This window comes from Mandrillus leucophaeus, unplaced genomic scaffold (assembly GCF_000951045.1).
Source record: "Mandrillus leucophaeus isolate KB7577 unplaced genomic scaffold, Mleu.le_1.0 Scaffold117, whole genome shotgun sequence".
Lineage (NCBI taxonomy): Eukaryota > Metazoa > Chordata > Mammalia > Primates > Cercopithecidae > Mandrillus > Mandrillus leucophaeus.
Window position 1 is genome coordinate 2552103 of NW_012099987.1, and position 22989 is coordinate 2575091.

Genomic DNA, 22989 nt, shown 5'->3' on the forward strand with positions numbered 1-22989 from the left:
TGATCCGCCCGCCTCGGCCTCCCAAAGTGCTGGGATTACAGGCGTGAGCCACCGCGCCCGGCCGATAATGAGAATTTCAAAGGACACTAATAACCATTTGAGTACAACTCATATAGACATACAAATGATTACAGTGTATTATTTAAGCTGTTTAACCTCAATAATTCCAGGTTTAGGAAAAGCAGGTAACATTGCTAGAAAATGTTCCCTGTTAATATGAAACTGAAAACAAAAATTCTTTCCAGTTATCAGCAAGGCATATGAAAGGCTACAACTGTGCCACGCTTCAGTATGTTCTTAAAGAACATTCAATCACAGGGTGGTAAAAGGGAGAATTTCAAATATTGCACTAAATGAATGAACTGAACTGGAAAGCAAACAAAACAAGCATCTTTCATGTTAACACTTATAAAAGAATATTTTCCAAATCTTTTTCAAAGGTCTAACATCTTTATTTCTCCCCAAAATAATTGTAAAATTATATAACATTCTAGTAATATTTACTCATTGCATCATTGGGATTGCTACTAAAAGTGCTTTAAAAAAAAAAAAAAAACACCTAATCATATTAGATTTTTTTTAATTCAAAACTTGTTTCTTTTTCTTTTTCTTGAGACAGAGTCTTGCTCTGTCCCCCAGGCTGGAGTGCAGTGGTGCGATCTCCGCTCACTGCAAGCTCTGCCTCCCAGGTTCTCCTGCCTCAGCCTCCCGGGTTCTCCTGCCTCAGCCTCCAGAGTAGCTGGGACTATACAGGTGCCCGCCACCACGCCCAGCTAATTTTTTGTATTTTCAGTAGAGACGGGTTTTCACCGTGTTAGCCAGGATGGTCTCGATCTACTGACCTCATGATCTGCCCACCTCGGCCTCCCAAAGTGATGGGATAACAGGCATGAGTCACCGCGCCAGGCCAAAACTTGTTTCTTTAAGTAGTAAAAATTATTCAAAAAGGAAAAAAACCTTATATTTCTTTTCCATATAATTAGAAGAAACAGGAAAAATACTCAGGGGCAGAAAACTAAGCAACTGCAATAATGGATATTGATGCTGTAAACACTTAGAGCCCATAGCAGCATAACAGACATGCAATTTAAGAATGAATTCCCTGCCACACAGGTAGAAAGGAGTATGAAGAAACTATTTATGAGCTGAAAATGGAACATTCTTCAAGATACAGTAAGTGAATAAAGCAAACCACACAACCATGTGTATAATCTGTTACATAAAAATAGGAGAAAAGGAATATACATACTTGTTTGGGAATACATAAAATATCTCTGGAAGGATACTTTAGAAATCAGTAACACTGGTCCGGGGGCTGCAGCTCATGCCTGCAATCCTAGCACTTTGGGAGACTGAGGAGGGAGATCACTTGAAGCCAGGAGTTTTGAGACCAGTCTGGGGAACAGGTTTTCTTTTTTTAAAAGATAAAAAAATTTTTTTAATCAGTAACACTGATTGTTTCTGAGAAGAACTGGGCCTTGGGGAACAAATGTAGGAGAGAAGGTTTTTACTATCTATTATTTCAATCATCTGAATTTTGAACTATGTGTTTCTATTCAGAAAACAAATAATTTTTTAAAAAAATAAATTTCCTTGGCTGGGCGTGGTAGCTCACACCTGTAATGCCAGCACTTTGGGAGGCTGAGGCAGGCAGATCACAAGGTCAAGCGATCGAGACCATCCTGGCCAACATGGTAAAATTCCATCTCTAGTAAAAATACAAAAATTAGCTGGGTGTGGTGGCGGGCACCTGTAATCCCAGCTACTCGGGAAGCTGAAACAGGAGAATCACTTGAACCGGGGAGGCGGAGGTTGCAGTGAGCCGAGATCGCACCATTACACTCCAGCCTGGTAATAGAGCGAGACTCCATCTCAAAAAAAAAAAAAAAAATTTTTTTTCAAGTGTAGCGATGTCCTCAACTGAGGCATAGAAATACTGAGCAAAAACCCCAACCCAAGGCAAAAATACCAAACCTGTAAACCTCTGAAATATATGAATCAATCCAATGAAAAGCATACATTTATTAAGCAACTAAAACGGATTGGGCACAGTGGCTCACGTCTATAATCCCAGCACTTCAGGAGGCCAAGGTGGGCAGATCGCTTGAGCCCAGGAGTTTGAGCCTCAGCAACATAGCGAAATCCAGTGTCTACAAAAAATACAAAAAATTTGCCAGGCGTGATGCCGCACGCCTATAGTCCCAGCTACTCAGGAGGCTGAGGTGGCAGGCTCACCTGAGCCTAGGAGATCAAGGCTGCAGTGAGCCAAGGTTGCACCACTCCAGCCTAGGTGACAGAGTGAGATCCTGTTTCCAACTATAATGTTCAACACATTACTCGAGGATCTATCAGAGATTCAAAAATAAATAAAACTCAGACCATATCTTACTACCAGCTCCTTATCTCAATACAAAGCTTATTTATCAAGAAAGTCATTCGATTAAAATTAAATTTAACTAGCCAATACCTTTGAGTACCCAGAGAAGTCCAGCAACAACACGAAGTCTTAACCAATATTAATAGAAGTATTTCTGTGGGTCACAAGCAACAGAAAATTCCTAGGAACTTTACTAAATTTAAAGAAATGTATTTACATCTCCTTCTTACTTCCTATACTCACCAGCGATTTTAAGGTGTGCGTTGAAATGTTTATGTGTCAGCAGAGGCTCCGGCAACTCTCCCAGAAACATCTTCAGCAAAGTGGCAACATCATTTGAGTGAAACTCCCCTGATTCCAAGTCAATGTCAGTTCCATTATTGAGAGCATCCCTTAAAATCTGCTGTCGGACACTATTACCTGGTACTCTAAACAAACCCTCTACTCGTAAGTCTGTTTAGCATAAAAGAAAGCAGAGGACAGGCAAAAAGGAAGCAGAAATATTATGATTAAAATACACGGTCTAAAGACTACACTTAAAAGACCCTTTACAAAGCCTTTCAAGTAAGTTTTTGCCTTTTTTCATCAGTGTAGTTTAGAACCTACAGACCTCCTGAGGAGACATATCTGAACGCCCTTGGGCACTTGGAGATCTTCCAAACTAAAAGGTAGTCCTCCCAGGAGTCATTCAATCTCCTGAAGTATGTACAGACAATCTGAATTTAACCCAATCAATGGTCAGGATTAGCTTGAAAAATAAATTTTAAAAAAGCCAAATCTCCCTAAAGACCTCTTCTTGTTTATCCCAGACTTCATTTTGAGGGGCTACATACATCTGTGGATGTTTGTAGCTCTTGTAAATTGTTTTCCCAGCCCAGAATGAATCCAGAGTCTCTGCACTGCTCCAGGAATTAGAACTTTAATGTGTCAAATTCCTAAGAGATTCCCAGAAGCTTTAGAGTCATCCCAACTATTCATCCCTAGGCCAGAGGCAATAGCTCATGCCTATAATCTCAACACTTTGGGAGGCCTAGGCGGGTGAATCACTTGAGCACAGTTCAAGACAAGCCTAGGCAATATGGCAAAACCCCATCTCTACAAAAAAACTACAGAAAGTAGCCAGGTGTGGTGGTGCAAGCTTGTGATCCCAGTTACTAGGAAGGCCGAGGTGGGAGAATCACCTGAGCCTGGGAGGTCAAGGCTGCAGTGAGCCAAGATCGCACCACTGTACCCCAGCCGGGGTGACAGAATGAGACTTTGTCTCAAAAAAAAAAAAGTAAAGAGTGTGTTTTAAGCATAGAATTCTGGAGAAAAAAGGTATCATGCTCTCTTAAATAAATGCAATGATTCTTTAGGGACAACATATTTTTCCAGAAGAAATGTCTCTCTGAGGCAAGAGGTAAATGTGACTTCATAGACACGGTCTAATTTATATACACTTTGAGAGTGTAAAGCAAATGAATATGAGATGAAGTTTAAAAGGAAATATATTTAAAAACATGCCACCTGAAATTAACACTGGTTAGTTCCTTTGATGGTTAATTGGCACCTACTAACTCCAGGCAATTAGCTCTCAACAGAAAACAGAATTCTTCATTAAACAAAGAATGATAAAATTTCAAGTGGTCTTACTTTTGTGTAGATATTCAATCAGTTGGTATATCTGGGCAATGCCTTCCTCTGTCAGTGGGGACCCAAATATCACTCCTTTTTCTGAAAAACCATATGATATGACAGGGCTATATTTCACACAAATAGTACAAAATCATCACACTTAAAACCACTCAAGCATCCTATTTTACAATTCAGCAAGCGTTTTCACATGGTCAGTAAACAAAAACCCTAGAACTGGAAGTGCACCAGAAAATGCAAGCAGGATAACTCTCAATCAGTTCTCTCCAAGTTCAATATTAGACAGTAGGTTCCTTGAAGGCAAATACTATCTTCTTTTTTAAGTAAGAAGCGTATATCTAGTAAGTAAGAAGGAGATATCTAGCATGTTAGTATTTAATTTAACAAACAAACAGAAGGCCAGGCATGGTGGCTCACACCTGTAATCCCAGCGCTTTGGGAGGCTGAGGTGGGAGGACTGCTTGAAGCCAGGAGTTTGAGACCAGCCTGGGCAACATAGTGAGACCCCATTTCTACAAAAAATAGAAAACAGGCATGGCGTCATGCATCTGTAGTCCCAGCTACTGGGAGCTGAGACAGAAGGATAGATTGAGCCCAGGAATTCAAGGCTGCAGTGAGCTATGACACCACTGCGCTCCAGCATCGGCAACAGAGTGAGACCCCATCCCTGAAGAAAAAGAAAATTCAAGCTTTCTGCTCTATAGTCTCTAGCTATGTAACTATGGTTTTTTAAAGATCATTTTCACATATTAATAGGGCACGAAAATCACGATGCCCCTGATAACTACCTAAGTTAATCATGTCATCATCTCTCAGGGACTGAAAATATTTGCTTTAAATTATTTATTTATCTAGACAGTTTTTACAATTTGTATCACAATTACTTAAGGTGTTACTACTTATAAAAACTGAAAAAAAGGGCCAAAAAAAAGCTCTAAGTTAATAGCAACTCTTCAGTGAATGTGTAGATGTTGAGAGAGAAGCCCAGGGAGCAGCTGAGGCCTGCCCATCCTTCACAGACACATCTCCTACCCTTTCGCTTGAGAGACATGAGAGACCGGAAGAATCCTGACGCTGGGCCGGCCCCGCCAGGCAACTTAAGGTCCACTTCCCCCATCAGCTGAGCCAACTCAGTTCCAGGTAAATCGATGAGCCTTGTGATATTGCTGACCACCAACTCAGTGAAAACCTCAGGTTTCTCATGTCGGAGTTTCTCCACAAAAAAGTCAGGATTAAAGATAATGGGCTGACCTCGAAGGGAAGAATCATTGCAGATCACAAAACTGCAGAGGGCATCACTGAAAAACACAGAAGAAAATCTTTTGGGACACGATTTTTGTATGTTTATTATGCACTACTCATTGGGTTACTTGGTCCTGACTCCACGCAAAGGCAGAGGTTTCCTTATAGTCTGCTTCCTTTAATTGAGCCAGATGCCCTTGAACACTGTTCCTTATAACCACAAAGCCTCACAGAGGGGAAGGCATTTACAGGTACATAAAACGGTAATTAATTCCTCTTTTCCCATGTCCACAAATAGGTTTTACTTTAAAATCCTTCAATTCTGGATGCCTCTGACCCATCCATCATCATCTAAGTCCAACCTCTGCTCAGACAGGTTCTTCTCTCTAGGGCTCCTGATCTTAGCTGGGTCTCCACTCCTACATTACATTGGGCTATACTCCTGGCAAAGCTCCTTGAATCTCAGAAATATTTCCTTCACTGTTCTTTGTTTCCCAATGCCTACTTTACCCCTGTATTAGTTCATTTTCATACTGCTATGAAGAAATGCCCAAGACTAGGTAATTAATAAAGAAAAAGAGCTTTAATGGACTCACAGTTCCACATGACTGGGGAGGCCTCACAATCATGGCAGAAGGCGAAGGAGGAACAAAGGCACATCTTACATGGTAGCATGTTGGGAACAGACACCAAAATCCGGCCAAAAACTGGCCCCAAAACTGGCCATAAACAAAATCTCTGCAGCACGGTGACATGTTCATGATGGCCATGACGCCTATGCTGGAAGACTGTGGGTTTACCGGAATGAGAGCAAGGAATACCTGGCCCACCCAGGGTGGAAAACCCCTTAAAGGCATTCTTAAAACCACAAACAATAGCATGAACGATCTGTGCCTTAAGGACATGCTCCTGCTGCAGTTAACTAGCCAAACCCATCCCTTTATTTCGGCCCATCCCTTTGTTTCCCATAAGGAATAATTTTAGTTAATCTATAATCTATAAAAACAATGCTTATCACTGGCTTACTGTTAATAAATACATGGGTAAATCTCTGTTCAGGGCTCTCAACTCTGAAGGCTATGAGACCCCTGATTTCCCACTTCACACCTCTATATTTCTGTGTGTGTGTCTTTAATTCCTCTAGCGCCGCTGGGTTAGGGTCTCCCTAACCACGCTGGTCTCGGCAAGTTGTGGGGCCCGAATCCAGGTCGAAAGGTCGCCGGAGAGACGGTTGGAGAACATGGAAAACTAAGCTGGAGAACACCCAAGTACTCTTAAAGCAATCCCCGTGGTGATCAAGAAGGGGAGTTCAGAAGCATCAGGGTAACAAAGGGACAAGTGTGGGCTCTGGTTCGTTCCACCATGGAACCTTTTCACACTAATGATGAGGAGGAAGGAGAGTATAATGAAGTAACAGAAGAGGTTACAGAGCAGGTTTGTTTGCCAGCTAAAGCTAAAGCAGCAAAGGAGGGAGAGGTTCATCCCTACCTTTCTGTATCCCCTCATTATTATTTTGAAGAAAAAGAGTGGCCTGACCCTCCAGATCTTTCTTTTCCAGAAGACACTGGGCGAAAAGTAGTTGCCCCAGTGACTGTTTGAGCAGTGCCTCAAGCGACCGCTCTTAGTTCTATTCAGGCAAGAATTCAGCAAGCTAGACGAGAGGGTGATATAGAGGCTTGGCAGTTCCCTGTTAGAACACACCCCCCAGATCAACAGGGAAATATTATAGCTACATTTGAGCCTTTTCCTTTTAATTACTCAAAGAATTTAAACAAGCTATAAATCAGTATATACCAGGTTCTCCTTTTGTAATGGGACTGTTAAAGAATGTTGCTGTTTCCAGTCGCATGATTCCTACTGACTGGGATGCTCTTACTCGAGCTTGTCTAACTCCTGCTCAGTTCTTACAATTTAAAACTCGGTGGGCAGATGAAGCTTCCATTCAGGCTGGTCGAAATGCCCAGGCCCAACATCAAATTAATATAACTGCAGACCAACTTTTGGGGGTTGGCAGCTGGGCTGGTTTAGATGCACAATTGGTCATGCAGGATGATGCCATACAACAGCTTAGGTGAGAGTACATTAGAGCTTGGGGAAAAAAATCACTTCAGGTGGAGAACAATACCCTTCCTTCACTGCTACAAAACAGGGACTAAGAGACCCACACATTGATTTTATAGCTCGGATACAGGAGTATCTTAAACAGATGATTGCAGATTTGGCTGCTCAGAATGTAGTGTTGCAGTTATTAGCTTTCGACAATGCTAATCCCGATTGCCAGGCTGCTCTGCGACCTATCGGAGGGAAAGCACATTTAGTTGATTATATCAAGGCCTGTGATGGTATCGGAGGTAATCTGCATAAAGCTACTTTGTTGGCACAGGCAATGGTAAGACTGAGAGTGGATAAAGGAAATACTCTGTTTCCTGGAGCTTGTTTTAACTGTGGGAAGCATGGTCATACTAAAAAAGAATGTAGAAAAAATCAGCAAGTCAGGTCACCCGATAGCGGAAAAAAGAACACTGCTGAGACTGAAATATGTCCAAAATGTAAAAAAGGAAAACACTGGGCTAATCGGTATCACTCTAAGTTTGATAAAGAAGGGAACCCTAGGCCGGGCACAGTGGTTCACATCTGTAATCCCAGAACTTTGGGAGGCCAAGACGAGCAGATCACGAGGTCAGGAGATCGAGACCATCCTGGCTAACATGGTGAAACCCCGTCTCTACTAAAAATACAAAAAATTAGCTGGGCGTGGTGGCGGGCGACTGTAGTCCCAGCTACTTGGGAGGTTGAGGCAGGAGAATGGCATGAACCCAGGAGGCGGAGCTTGCAGTGAGCCGAGATCGCACCACTGCACTCCAGCCTGGGCGAGGAGCAAGACTAAAAAAAAAAAAAAAAAACAAAAGGAAGGAACCCAATTTCAGGAAACGCCATGAAGGGCCCATCCCAGGCCCCATTCTAAACCGAGGCATTTCCAGCTCAGGCCATTCCCTCACCCCCCATACAATGTCTGTCCCCCGCCACAGCCAATAGGGCCGCAGTAGATTTATGCTGCACAAAAGCTGTGAGTCTTCTGCCTGGGGAACTGCCACGAAAGGTCCCAACAGGAGTCTCTGGTCCCTTGCCAGCAGGAACAATAGGAATACTTTTTGGAAGGTCTAGTTTAAGTTTAAAAGGGGTACAAATACATATAGGAGTCACTGATTCAGATTACAATGGGAAATTCAAATTGTTATATCTACTTCTGTTCCCTGGAAAGCAGAGCCAGGATAGCACATAGCAGGGCCATGATAGCGCATAGCAGAGCCAGGATAGCACATAGCACAGCTCCTGACTGTGCCGTATGTGGGAATGGGAAAAAGTGAAATTAAACGAACAAGAAGATTTGGAAGCACAAATAAGCAAGGCAAAGCAGCTTACTGGGTAAATCAAGTTACTAATAAATGCCCTACCTGTGAAATAACTATTCAGGGAAAGAAATTTAAAGGTTTGGTAGATACAGGAGTCAACATTTCAGTCATTTCTCTACAGCACTGGTCGTCCACATGGCCAATTCAACCCACTCAATTTGACATAGCTGGAGTTGGTAAAGCCCCTGAAGTATATCAAAGTGTTATATTTTGCATTGTGAGGGGTCCGATGGACAACCTGGGACTATTCAACCAATTATAATGTCTGTACTTATAAATTTATGGGGAAGAGATTTATTACAACAACGGGGAACACAAGTTCTAATTCCAGAACAATTATATAGCCCTCAAAGTCAACATATAATGCATGAAATGGGGTATGTCCCTGGTATGGGACTAGAAAAAAATTTGCAAGGTTTGAAAGAACTGCTTCAAGTGGAAAGACAAAGTTCCTGCCAAATATTAGGATATCATTTTTGATGGCAGCCATTGTTAAGCCTCCAGAACTTATACCTTTAAAATGGTTAACAGATAAGCCAATTTGGATAGAACAATGGCCACTAAGTAAAGAGAAACTGGAAGCTTTAGAGAAATTAGTTACTGAACAATTAGAAAATGGACACATAGCTCCAACATTTTCCCCTTGGAATTCTCCAGTTTTCGTAATTAAGAAAAAAATCAGGTAAATGGAGAATATTAACTGACTTAAGAGCCATCAATTCAGTTATACAACCTACGGGAGCATTACAGCCAGTATTGCCTTCTCCTGCTATAATTCCAAAAAATTGGCCTTTAATAGTCATAGATTTAAAAGACTGTTTCTTTACTATTCCCTTAGCTGAGCAAGACTGTGAACAGTTTGCATTTACAATTCCTGTGGTAAACAACCTGCAGCCTACTAAGCGTTTTCATTGTTTCACAGATGGGTCTAGTAATGGTAAAGCTTCTTATTCTGGCTCAAAAAGTAAAGTTTTCCAGACACCCTATACTTCAGCTCAAAAAGCGGAGCTTGTAGCTGTAATTGAGGTATTGACTGCTTTTAATATGCCTATTAATGTGATTTCTGACTCTTCATACGTGGTTCATTCCACACAGTTAATTAAAAATGCTCAGTTACTATTTCATACAGATACAAAACTGATGACAAAAACAAAAAAGGGGGAGAAAGAGAATATGGAACCCCACAGATGCAACTGAATCTAGCATTATTAACTTTAAATTTTTTGAGCCTGCCAAAAGGCCGGATGTTATCAGCAGCTGAACAGCATCTACAGAAACCAGTTGCAGAGACAGAAGCAGAACAATTGGTTTGGTGGGGAGATCTGATAACAAAAAGTTGGGAAATAAGTAAAATAATAACTTGGAGTAGAGGTTATGCTTGTGTCTCTCCAGGACCACCGAATCAATAGCTGATTTGGATACCATCAAGACACCTGAAACCTTATCATGAGCTAGATGCCAAGGAAGAGATTCCGGGAGGATCCCAAGGACCCCCTGGCTGCAGCCATGTTGAGGCTGATACTGAGGAGGACCCCAACTGTCACGAGCAACACCCGTTGAACACAGCCACCCACCCGGGGACAGATCAAGAAGCTGTCGCAGATGGCAGAAGAAAACCTGAGGAAAGTGGAAGACCCAGTCACAATGAGTAATTTAATGGTAGCTATGATAGCAGTGATCACCATTGCCGTGAGTATTCCTTCAACAAGGGCTGACACAGAGAACAATTATACTTATTGGGCATATTTATCAATCTTGGCTGGTAATAATGCCTGCATGTAATCACTCTATGACACAGTTACGCATGCTTGCTGATCTCAGTATTTACCATAATAAATCTGCTCCTATAATTGAGGCATATTGCCCTCAAAAACCTATTTGTAAACAAAATAGAACCTGGCCAGAAATAATGAACGTACTTGTTTAGGAAGATTGCATTGCAGAACAGGCAGCGGTGCTGCACAACAATTCCTATGGAATCCTTATTGATTGGTCCCCTAAGGGGATGTTTAGCTTGAATTGCACCTCTCAGTCTGCATACCATGGTCACACTATGTTAAGATGATCTGAACAAAATGGTCAGATGGTAGAAATGATAAGAAGTACAGAAAAGTTCCTATTTTCTGGAACCATGGCAATATAGTGGCACCTCAACCTCAAATGATATGGCCCGCTCTAGGAGCTTAACATAAGGATTTGTGGAAACTATTAAATGCTCTTAATAAGATCAAAATTTAGGAAAGAATAAAAAAGCATCTAGAATGACACTCTACAAACTTGTCTTTGGATATTGCAAAAATTAAAATAACAAATATTCAAAACATCCCAGGTACACCTGACCTTAATGCCAGGAACTTGAGTGCTTGAAGGAGTTGTAGACAGATTAGCAGCTAATAACCCATTAAAAAGGATAAAAACACTTGGAAGCTCTGTGATTTCAATGATGATTGTGCTTTTAATCTATGTTGTTTGTCTTTGTATAGTCTGCAGATGTGGATTCTGACTCCCGTGAGAAGTAGCTCACCGTGACAAAGCTGCCTTTGCTTTTATCGCTTTGCAAATCAAAGAAGGGGAACAGGTTGAGAACAGGCCCCCCAAAATCTGGTCCCAAAACTGGCCATAAACAAAATCTCTGCAGCACCGTGACATATTCATGATGGCCATGACACCCATGATGGAAGATTGTGGGTTTACCGGAATGAGGGCAAGGAATCCTTGGCCCACCCAGGGTGGAAAACCACTTAAAGGCGTTCTTAAAACCACAAACAATAGCATGAACGATCTGTGCCTTAAGGACATGCTCCCGCTGCAGATAACTAGCCAAACCCATCCCTTTATTTCGGCCCATCCCTTTGTTTCCCATAAAGAATACTCTTACTTCATCTATAATCTATAAAAACAAGGCTCATCATTGGCTTGCTGTTAATAAATACATGGGTAAATCTCTGTTCAGGGCTCTCAGCTCTGAAGGCTGTGAAACCCCTGATTTCCCACTTCACACCCCTATATTTCTGTGTGTGTGTCTTTAATTCCTCTAGCGCTGCTGGGTTAGGGTCTCCCCAGACGAACTGGTCTCAGCAGCAACAGGTAAGTGTGTGTGTGCAGGGTAACCGCCCTTTATAAAACCATTGGATCTCATGAGACTTATTCACATGGGGAAAAAAACCACCCCATGATTCAATTACCTTCAAGTTCCTCTCATGACATGTGGGGATTATGAGAGCTACAATTCAAAATGAGATTTGGGTGGGGACACAACCAAACCATATAATTCCACCCCAGCCCCTCCCAAATCTCATGTCCTCACATTCCAAAACCAATTATGCCTCCCCAACAGTCCCCCAAAGTCTTAACTCATTTCAGCATTAACTTGAAAGTCCATAGTCCAAAGTCTCATCTGAGACAAGTCCCTTCTGCCTATGAGCCTGTAAAATCAAAAGCAAGTAGTTACTTCCTAGGTACAATGAGGGTACAGGCATTGGGTAAATACACCCACTCCAAATGGGAGAAATTGGCCAAAACAAAGGGCTACAGGCCCTATGCAAGTCTGAAATCCAACAGGGCAGTAATTAAATCTTACAGCTCTGAAATAATCTCCTTTGACTCCACGTCTCACATCCAGGTCACACTAATGCAAGAGGTGGGTTCTCATGGTCTTGGGCAGCTCTGCCCCTGTGGCTTTCCTGGGTACATCCCCACTCCTGGTTGCTTTCACAGGCTGGCATTGAGTATTTGCAGCTTTTCCAGACGCACAATGCAAGCTATCAGTGGATCTACAGTTCTGGGGTCTGGAGGATGGTAGCCCTCTTCTCACAACTCCACTAGGCAGTGCCCCAGTGGTGACTTTGTATGGGGGCTCCCATTCCACATTTTCCTTCTTCTGAACTGCTCTAGCAGAGGTTCTCCATGAGGGCTCCATCCCTGCAGCACATCTTTGCCTCGACATTGAGGCATTTCCACACATCCTCTGAAATCCAGGCTGAGGTTCCCAAACCTCAATTCTTGACTTCTGTGCACTCGCAGGCCCAAAACCACATGTAAACTGCCAAGGCTTGGGGCCTGTGCCCTCTGAAGCAATGTCCTGAGCTGTACACTGGCCCCTTTTAGCCATAGCTGGGACCCAGGGCACCAAGTCCAGGGACTGCACAAAGCAGCAAGGCCCTGGGCCCACCCACAGCATCATTTTTCCTTGTAGGCTTCCAGGCCTGTGATGGGAGGGGCTGCTACAAAGGTCTCTGACATGTCCTGGAATCATTTTCCCCATTGTCTTGGAAATTAGGATTTGGCTCCTCCTAGCAAGAGTGACCTTTATATAAGTTCCCAACAAGTTCCTCATCTCCATCTGAGACCACCTCAGTCTGGACTTCACTGTCCATATCACTATCAGCATTTTGGTCAAAGCTATTCAACAAGTCTCTGGGAAGTTCCAAACCTCCCCACATTTCCCTGTCTTCTGAGTCCTCTAAACTGTTCCAACCTCTGCCTGTTACTCAGTTTAAAAGTCGCTTCCACATTTTCAGGTATCCTTACAGTAGTACCCAGCTCTACTGGTACCAATTTACTGTATTAGTCTGTTCTCATGCTGTTAATAAAGACATACCAGAGACTCAGTAATTTATAAAGGAAAGACAGGTTTAATGGACTCATAGTTCCACATGGCTGGGGAGGCCTCACAATCATGGTGGAAGGCGAAGGGGGAACAAAGGCATATCTTACGTGGCAGCAGTCAAGAGAGCGTGTGCAGGGGAACTGCCCTTTATAAAAACATCAGCTCTTGTGAGACTTACTCACTATCAAGAGAACAGCACAGGAAAAACCCGCCCCCATGATTCAATTACCTCCCACTAGGTTCTTCCTACAACACATGGGGATTATGGGAGCTAGAATTCAAGATGAGATTTGTGTGGGGACATAGCCAAAGCATATCATTCCCTTTTTACTTCTAATATGTTGTTATATTTAAGAATTGTATCCTTGAAACTCTTACAGAAGACATATAGTTTGTATCCATTAACAATAAAGTCTAATGGCTTGTTCTAATCCTTATTATATAAACAGTCATCTATTATATAACCAACAAATGGACATAACGCAAGCTAGAAAGGACAAGTTATCATATCTCAGTCAGGCAGAACTGAAATTCACCTGACTCATACAAACATACCCACAGTAAAAGCAATCACAACTTATAAGTGGTCCATTATACCCTAGGTACCAAAGCACTATTCCAGGAAAAATGACGGCACTTCTAAATACTAAATGTAACTAATCTACAAAGGACATTGGCAATACTACATGGATAATTAATAATAACAGTATAGTGAAAACAAGGCGTAGGTAGACTTCAAAGTTCATCTCTATTTCCTTGAAAAATTATTACATGATTTAATTAACAGTCCACATCTTCAGTTGGTGGCTAGGAGAGTCCTTCTTTTCTCTGAAATGATAATGTATTATGAGAAATAACAAAAATTAAAAACTAGGAATGTGTGTCCTCAAGCCAAAAAGTAACTAAAAAAAACAGAATTTAAAACGCTTGTCTCCTCAACCTTTTTACACACTAGTTATTTTTCCTGTTCAAATGCCAATGATAAAAGCCAAATAAAATTAGAAGCAACTTCATCTTAAATCATTGACAAGAGCCTCTTTTTTTAACATCAGCTTATTTCAGTCAAGAAGCAAGGGTCAATATAGGACTATTGTTTATAATCACTGCCAATGAGAAATCACTACCCTACCAGGAAGACCATAAAAATCATAAAATGTGTAGCACCAAAAAGAGTCTTATAATTTATTGAGTCTAAACTAATCATTTTCTGGAATTCACATCACTTTTAATTCTGAATAACTGATTCAGATCAAATTAGCATTAATATAAAAATGTGTATTAATAGCAACCATTATATTCCTGAAACAGAAACACATACATACATACATAAAACTTTCAGACTTTTATTAATGTTCAGAGCAAAACTCAAGATTCTAACACTTTCAACACAGTTGACCCTTCCAGCACTAAACTGGATCAAATATTGTACACAAGTGAGAAAGAAACTAAAAGCAACATGTATAGTTTTTCAACAGAATTCTTCCTACCTGGCCATCACCCCCAAAACTACTCCTTCCTAAACAGCACAAACAGGGAGAAGAATAAACAGGTTCAAGACTGCTCCTAGCTATTTATAAGGAACATAAGAAAAAAAGATACCTTGGAACTCGTAACACATAAGTAACACGTAAACAATCTCAGTTTCTCTTCCCTTCTGTTTTTTCTCCCCTTTCTTCCCATGTTCATTCTCTCATTATGTCACACTTTAATTTCTTTAAGCTAGTTCTTTTCTTTTCCCCTACTTCCTCACTTTTTCTATGTGGACCATCTGGCAAAACAATATCTAAGAGATGGAAATAGTTAAAAGAGAAATCAAATGGAAGGTGAAAGATGGAAAAGAGTTATAGCGGGTTATTTTTCTTAAAGTTACCCCATATCACAAAGCCCACTAATCCCTTTCCAAAGAATACACAATACCACAATATAAAGCTAAAATTATCAAGAAACATGTTTAAGAACTTAAGAAATTTATAGGACTAAAGAAAAAACTACTGTATTTAAGCAAAAACAACCTTCCACTCTATGATACTGCAAAACAAACTAAATATACTAAAGTTCAAGAAAATAAATATATTTCTTACATAAGTGCTGAAAGCTTCTGATGAGGCATTGGTAAATCGAAGAGACAGGAAAAAAGCTTTCCCCTTGTTTGTTGTGACAAAGAAACTCTCCTTTCCCTGCCCCAGCACAGCCTACACACATTCCAGACATGTTAGAGGATACAAGGGCACATTATGAGGCCTGAAAGGCAGTACTTAGGACTCTGAGCACTCATCTGCAAATACAAAAATAGAGATAAAAAACTAGACCAGTTAATTAACTGTATTTGCCAATGCACAGATGAAGCTCAAAAGGAGACTCCCATCACCACTTCAATTATACTAGATGAAACAGTTACAAATGTAAAAGCATAGAACAGGTAGTTTTGCAATATGGGGGAGGGGTGATCCCTACTTCACGTTACAGACAAAAAATAAATTCCAAACAAAATAAAGATCTAAATAGGAAAAGCCAAATTTAAAAGCAGTAAAAAACACTATAGAATAAATTAATGCAACAGAGGAAGAGGTTCTTAAACAAGACATAAAAAGCACAATCCCCAAAGAAAGAATCATAAATTTAACTACATTAAATTTTCTGTATAACAAATGACACTACACACTAAATTTCTTAAAAATGAAGTCACAATGCCTCTAAAGAGAAATGGATAAAAGGGGAAGAAGAGTGGGAGAGAAACTTTTCACTGTATGCTCTTTTGTATTTTCTGGATTTTATATTCATGTGAACATACTATCCATTCATAATAAATAAATAAAAAAATAAATCTAAAACTCTAAAAGTAATAATAAAATGCAAGATAAGCCACAGATTGAAAAAAAGATGTTTGCCATGCATATAACCAAGGATCAGTGTTCAGAATGAATCAGTAATCCTAAAAATTAATAAGGAAAAGACACTTGACTCAACAGAAAATTAGTCAAATGATCAGTAATGCAGAGAAGAGGGGACCTAAGACTAATAAACATAAAAAGAATCTCAACTTCACAAGTTATCAGAATAAAGCAAATTTAAAAATAGTACCTTTCCTTACTCATCACTTAGCAAAATCAGATTCAGGTGGTATATTTTTATTCTCAGTTTGCTATGTTATTTATTTATTTTTTTTTTTAGACAGAGTCTCACTCTTGTCATCCAGGCTGGAATGCAGTGGCACAATCTCGGCTCACTGCAGCCTCTGCCTTCCAGAGGAGATATGTATATTTATTTATATATTTACTTATTTATTTAAAATTGTGTATTGGTGTTTAATTTTATCAAATACTTATCGAAAATTTTTTGTGCATCTATTGATGATCATATAATTTTTTCCTTTATGGTAAATAATACTGATTTTCTATTGTCAAACCAACCTTGCATTTCTCAAATAACTCAACTTTGTTATGCTGTATTATCATTTTTATATGTTGCTGAATTTGGTTTGCTAATAGTTTAAATTTCCCATTCATTCATAAGTGTGATTAGTCTTAAATTTCCCTTTCTTATAATGTCTTCATTAGGTTTTATATCAAGGTTGTTCTAGCCTTATACACTCAGGTGGGAAATATGTCTTTTTTTTTTTTTTTTTTGTCCTTTTTTTTTTCAGACAGAGTCTCACTCTGTTGCCTGAACTGGAGTGCAGTGGCACGATCTCAGCTCACTCACTGCAACCTCCGCCTCCCAGGTTCAAGCAATTCTCCTGCCTCAAGTCTCCTGAGTAGCTGGGACTACAGGGCACATGCCGCCTCGCCCATCTAATTTTTTTGTATTTTGGTAGAGACAGGATTTCATGGTGTTGCCCAGGCTGGTCTCAAACTCCTGAGCTCAGGCAATCTGCCCGCCCGGCCTCCCACAGGCATGAGCCACTGCGCCCGGCCAATGTCTTATTTTTCTATTTTCTGAAAAAATTTATGTGAGATTAGTGTTATTTCTTCTTTAAATATGTGACAGAATTGGCTGATTAAGCCATCTGAACCTAGAATTTTCTCTGTGAAAAAGTTTTTCATTACACATTCCACTTATTTTGTGTTATGGGACTACTCACATTTTCCTTTACTTCTTGTGTTAATTTTGTTAAGTTGTACATTTCAAGGAATTTGTCTATTTCACATAAACCTTCAAACTTTATTGGTATAAATTTGTATATAATATCCTCTTATCTTTTTTAATATCTCTAGGTTCCATAGTAATGTCCTCCTCTTTGTTCCTGATACTGGTAATTTGTTTTTCAGCCGGGCGCAGTGGCTCAAGCCTGTAATCCCAGCACTTTGGGAGGCGAAGACGGGCGGATCACGAGGTCAGGAGATCGAGACCATCCTGGCTAACACGGTGAAATCCCGTCTCTACTAAAAAATACAAAAAACTAGCCGGGTGAGGTGGCAGGCGCCTGTAGTCCCAGCTACTTGGGAGGCTGAGGCAGGAGAATGGCGTAAACCCGGGAGGCCGAGCTTGCAGTGAGCTGCGATCCAGCCACTGCACTCCAGCCTGGGCGACAGAGCGAGACTCCGTCTCAAAAAAAAAAAAAAAAAAAAAAAATTTGTTTTTCAATGTAATTAGTTTTGTCAAGGTTCCAACTTCTAGCTTTGTTGAACCTCTCTATTGTATATGTTTATTGTTTATTTCATTAGTTTCTTTATTTTTTTCTTCCTTTGAGATGGAGTCTTGCTCTGTCTTCTAGGCCAGAGTGCAATGGCACAATCTTGGCTCACTGCAACCTCCACCTCCCAAGTTCAAGCAATTCTCCTGCCTCAGCCTCCCCAGTAGCTGGAATTAAAGGCACACACCAGCATACCCAGCTAATTTTTGTATTTTTAGTAGAGACAGGGTTTCGCCATGTTGGCCAGGCTGGTCTCAAACTCCTGACCTCAGGTGATCCACCCACCTTAGCCTCCCAAAGTGCTGGGATTATAGGCATGAGCCACCATGCCCAGCTTATTTCATTAATTTCTGCTTTTGTTTTTTCTTTTTTTTTTTTTTTGAGACAGAGACTCATTCTGTCGCCCAGGCTGGAGTACAGTGGCACTATCCTGGCTCACTGCAACTTCTGCCTCCATGGTTCAAGCGCTTCTCATGCCTCAGACTCCTGAGTAGTTGGGATTACAGGTGAGTGCCATCATGCCCAGCTAATTTTTGTATTTTTAGTAGAGACAGGGTTTCCCATGTTGAGCAGGCTGCTCTCAAACTCCTGGCCTCAAGCAATCCACCCACCTCGGCTCTCAAAGTGCTGGGATTACAGGCATGAGCCACCACACCCAACCCACAACATTATTTTCTAAACAGCCAAAACTAAAAAAGCAAAATGTTCAGCAGAATTTTAATTTAATGGCTTTGTTTATTTGCAATGGAATATTACATAGTAATGAACATGGACAGACTCTAGCTATATGTACAATCATAGCTAAATCTCACAAATGAAAAGCAAAAGAAGCCACACACACACACACACACACACACAAACATACAACTATATACTATATGACGACATATCAAATTTTAAAAATAAATGAAACTAGTATTTAGAGATATTTGCTTAAATGGTAAACTATAAAGAGAAGCAGAAATGTATTTACCATAATATTCAGGATAATGGTTACCTTTCATGGACAGTGATTAAGAGAAGGCATGAAGGTATGAAAGAGTTCCTGAGGCCGGGTACAGTGGCTCACGCCTGTAATCCCAGCACTTTGGGAGGCCAAAGCAGGTGGATCACGAGGTCAGGCGGACGAGACCTGCCTGGCCAACACGGTGAAACCCCCGTCTCTACTAAAAAATACAAAAATTAGCCGGGCATGGTGGTGGGCGCCTGTAATCCCAGCTACACGGGAGGCTGAGGCAGAACTGCTTGAACCCTGGAGGTGGAGGTTGCAGTGAGCTGAGATCGCGCCACTGCACTCTAGCCTGGGTGGCAGCGCAAGACCCCATCTTTAAAAAAAAAAAAAAAAAAAGAGTTCCTGAAGTGCTAATAACGTTCTGTGGATAAATCATTGAGCTATGGGAAAAGGGGAGCATTTGAAGCAAATATGGCAAAATTTTAAGATTTGCTGAAGCCGGGTAATGGGAAGAGTATTGATTATATTATTCTATAAACTTGTGTGTATAATCGACATTTCATGACAAATTTTTTTTAAAGAAACCAAGTACTGGGCTGGGCACGGTGGCTCACGCCTATAATCCCAACACTTTGGGAGGCCGAGGCGGGCGGATCACGAGGTCAGGAGATCGAGACCACTCTGGCTAACACAGTGAAACCCCCCGTCTCTACTAAAAATAAAAAAAATTAGCCGGGCGTGCTGGCAGGCGCCTGTGGTCCCAGCTACTCGGAAGGCTGAGGCAGGAGAATAGCGTGAACACAGGAGGCGGAGCTCGCAGTGAGCAGAGATCAGGACACAGCACTCCAGCCTGGGCGACAGAGCGAGACTCCGCCTGGAAAAAAAAAAAATAAAGAAACCAAGTAGTTTTGGCTTCAATCTCACTTCAATTTGATATAAATATTATAGAAAATCAAAGTATATACTAAAAATTAATTTCCTCATCACAAAAGTTTTTACATAGATGGCCAGAAGCAGGAAAATTAGTAGCTAGGTATGTAGGCATACAGAAATAACAAGGGCTCTGGACAACTATCCCGAAGAATGATAGAGGTAAGACCCCTCAAAAAGAACAATTTGGGGTAGGTGGCCTGCAGGAGATTGACAGGATGTTGTGCATGGCAGCTTTCCTCTGGATACCAATGCTGAGGACACCATGTCAGGGCTCTCCTGCCCACTGCTGTGGGTCGCAACTCCAAGATAACCCCAGTGCCAGTGACAACCTTCCCATCAGTCACCACTCCAGCACCAGAAACCTATGAAGGCTGCAACAGCTGTGTTTCCTGTTTTAAAGCACTGTTAATAATACCTGCTTTTAGATAGAATGTAAAGAAGATGAGAGCTACTGTTCACATAATTCAACAGTTAGAGACTGTGGTGTGGTGAACAGAACAGACTTCTGTTCTGTGCCAACTGCCACTCTGGTGCCAATCAATTCCACAGTAACACATAGATCCAGTGCTTCACACTCAGTGAATCTTAGCAGATTTGCTGAGGCTTTGTATGTTGAGTTCACAATGACTTTTTATGGATTTTGTGTAAATCTTGGGAAACACAGAAGCCTAAAGGAAATAATAACTCCCAGTATCCCAAGTTAAAACCACAACTCTGCCTTTCTCTTCTACAACTCCCACCACAGTTACTACATCAGGTACAACAAATACCACTTTCACTCCGACCTCACAATCTGCGCAGAAGTCTACTTTTGATGCAGTCAGTTTTGCTGGAAGAACTGTCCTTGTCTTTGGTATACAGGCTATAGTTTTCTTTCTTTATAAATTCTACAAATCTAAGAATCAAACTTATACTCTGTAAACAGACCCATCACACTGATAAGGACTGGAGATTCATTCACGTAACTCACTGAAACCAAAATACTATCTTTCAAGATGTCCCACATGGAAGACGCTATTCCAGGATCTTTCAATTTCCAAAAGATGCATATAAGCTATTTGAGAGCATCATCCCTGAAGAAAAAATCAGTTAAATCATTTTGTTCAACAGAAAAATTTTAAATATTCTGCATGAATCCTTGTGGCAGTCTTCTTTTATTTTAAATGGTTGCTGCTTTGGGATTATGTTTCTTTTTTTCTTGACAAGCCAAACGTAACTTTCTGTAAGTGACAGAAAATGCTGTCTTGTGCAGACAGTGTCAGGACTCTTAACAGTTTAAATTTAGTCACTTTAAAGCCTGAAAGCTGTATTATTTTCATCCTAACTCAAGATATAATTTAGTGAACAGAATTGAGAAGAGTGTGCCAAATGAGTATCAATCAGGTGGACTGTGCCCTATCATGTCAAAGCGGCATAAATCTATCAATCTAGTAATACTAAAAAAATAATAATTTGTATAACCTACTTATAGTCTACAATTACCACTTTTACCACTAGATGGAACCCTACATGTAAGGTGATATGCTCAGTGAAAGGACTGGAAACAATCCACAGCTGAAAAATCAATTACAGAAAAATGAAATGCAAGTGCTTCTAAGGCATGTTGAAGCCATGAATCTGCAAAATTCAAGGCAGTTAAAAAAAAAAAAAAAAAAAAACTGCATCCTGCAGATGTATCTTTTGGCTGACTATACCAAAACTGCATACCCACAAAACTAAATGTTTCCTCCCTGGTGAATTGCCTAACTTGATTTGTTTTCCAAGAACCACAACCTTGGCAAGATTTATCAAAATACGAGCTATATTTAAAGTTGTCTAAATCTGATTTACCACCCTGAGAGAAGTATTCACTCTCTCTTACTGCTTTTTCAACTCTAAAAGGCTCTGAAACATGGCTTTAACTGTGTCACTTTGTTGGAAAGCTGTTAGATAAGAAATACAACTATCAAAGAAAAGACTGTATTCTTCCCTCTTTCTACATATCAAATTTAAGGCAGTATCATGAAAGTTGTACATAAAGAGAGAAGAGAAAACTAAACAGGCCCTATATGCCCAAGCTGGTGGTGCTTTTTAATATCAGAGACAGTTCAACATTAATAAGTAGTACCACAATTCAGGGAACGATATCCAATTTCTTAGATAAAATTTTTGAAATATTTATACCCTAAGGTCTGCCCTTAAGAATAGCTGTGCAATGTTTTGTAGTATAAACTACAAAATTATCTCTAATTTAGACTCCAAAAGTCTGAAAATATATTTGGCCCCTATATTTGATCTCAACCTGAACAAATTTCTTTCTTGCTTGCATGTGTCTGTGTGTGTGTGTGTGTGTGTGTGTGTGTGTGTTTTATTTTAGTTTTCTTTTTTTTGAGACTGGGTCTCCCCTTGTTGCCCAGGCTAGAGCACAATGGCACAATCATGACTCACTGTAGCCTCAACTGCCTGAGCTCAAGCAATTCCCCCACATCGGCCTCCCAAGTAGCTGGCACCACAGACATGCACCACCAACACCTGGCTAATTTTTTTTACTATTTGTAGACACAAGTCTTTCTATGTTGCCCAGGTCTCAAATTCCTGGGCCTAAGTGATCCTCCCACCTCGGCCTCCCAAAGTGCTGGGACCACAGGCATGAGCCACCACGCCTAGCCCAGATTTCAAACTAATAATACAACTTAACCAAAATTAAATTGGCAAACTATTCTGAGATGAAAAAACTCTTGATTGCCTACCTTCTTAACCTAAACATTTTTGGAATCCTAATCTAAGATTCTGCCCAATGGAATGACAATGTAATATTCTCAGTCAAGAATGATGAGTATCAATAATGCCAATGTATTGACTTATTTATTTGCTTGGTAATTTTTACCTTTTTGGGTGTCATATTGAATAAGCATTAATTCTGTTGCTGACACCTTCCTTAATTTTCCTCCCTCACACTAGTGTACAATGGGAAGAAAGTTATTTGTATTAAGAAAGTAACATCTGGCAGGGCACGGGGGCTCACGCCTGTAATCTCAGCACTTTGGGAGGCCGAGGTGGGTGGATCACAAGCTCAGGAGTTCAAGACCATCCTGGATTACATGGTGAAACCCTCTCTCTACTAAAAATACAAAAAAAAATTAGCAGAGCGTGATGGCAGGCGCCTGTAGTCCCAGCTACTTGGAAGGCTCAGGCAGGAGAATGGCGTGAACCCGGGAG

At 40.7% G+C, this 22989-nt stretch overlaps 1 protein-coding gene and 1 pseudogene across 2 annotated transcripts in view; one reads left to right on the forward strand and one right to left on the reverse strand.

Moving 5' to 3' along the window:
• Positions 1-22989, reverse strand: part of ARHGAP19 (Rho GTPase activating protein 19) — a 159475-nt gene that overhangs the window by 119530 nt on the left and 16956 nt on the right. The window contains exons 2-4 of one of the 2 annotated variants that reach the window (XM_012000320.1): positions 5042-5328; positions 4010-4090; positions 2621-2830 (exon numbers count right to left, since the gene is read on the reverse strand). In XM_012000320.1, the coding sequence (XP_011855710.1) occupies positions 2621-2830; positions 4010-4090; positions 5042-5328 (578 nt within the window). The remainder of the gene's footprint in view (positions 1-2620; positions 2831-4009; positions 4091-5041; positions 5329-22989) is intronic. The other variant, XM_012000330.1, reaches the window with a different exon arrangement.
• LOC105554314 lies at positions 19942-20712 on the forward strand (annotated as a pseudogene).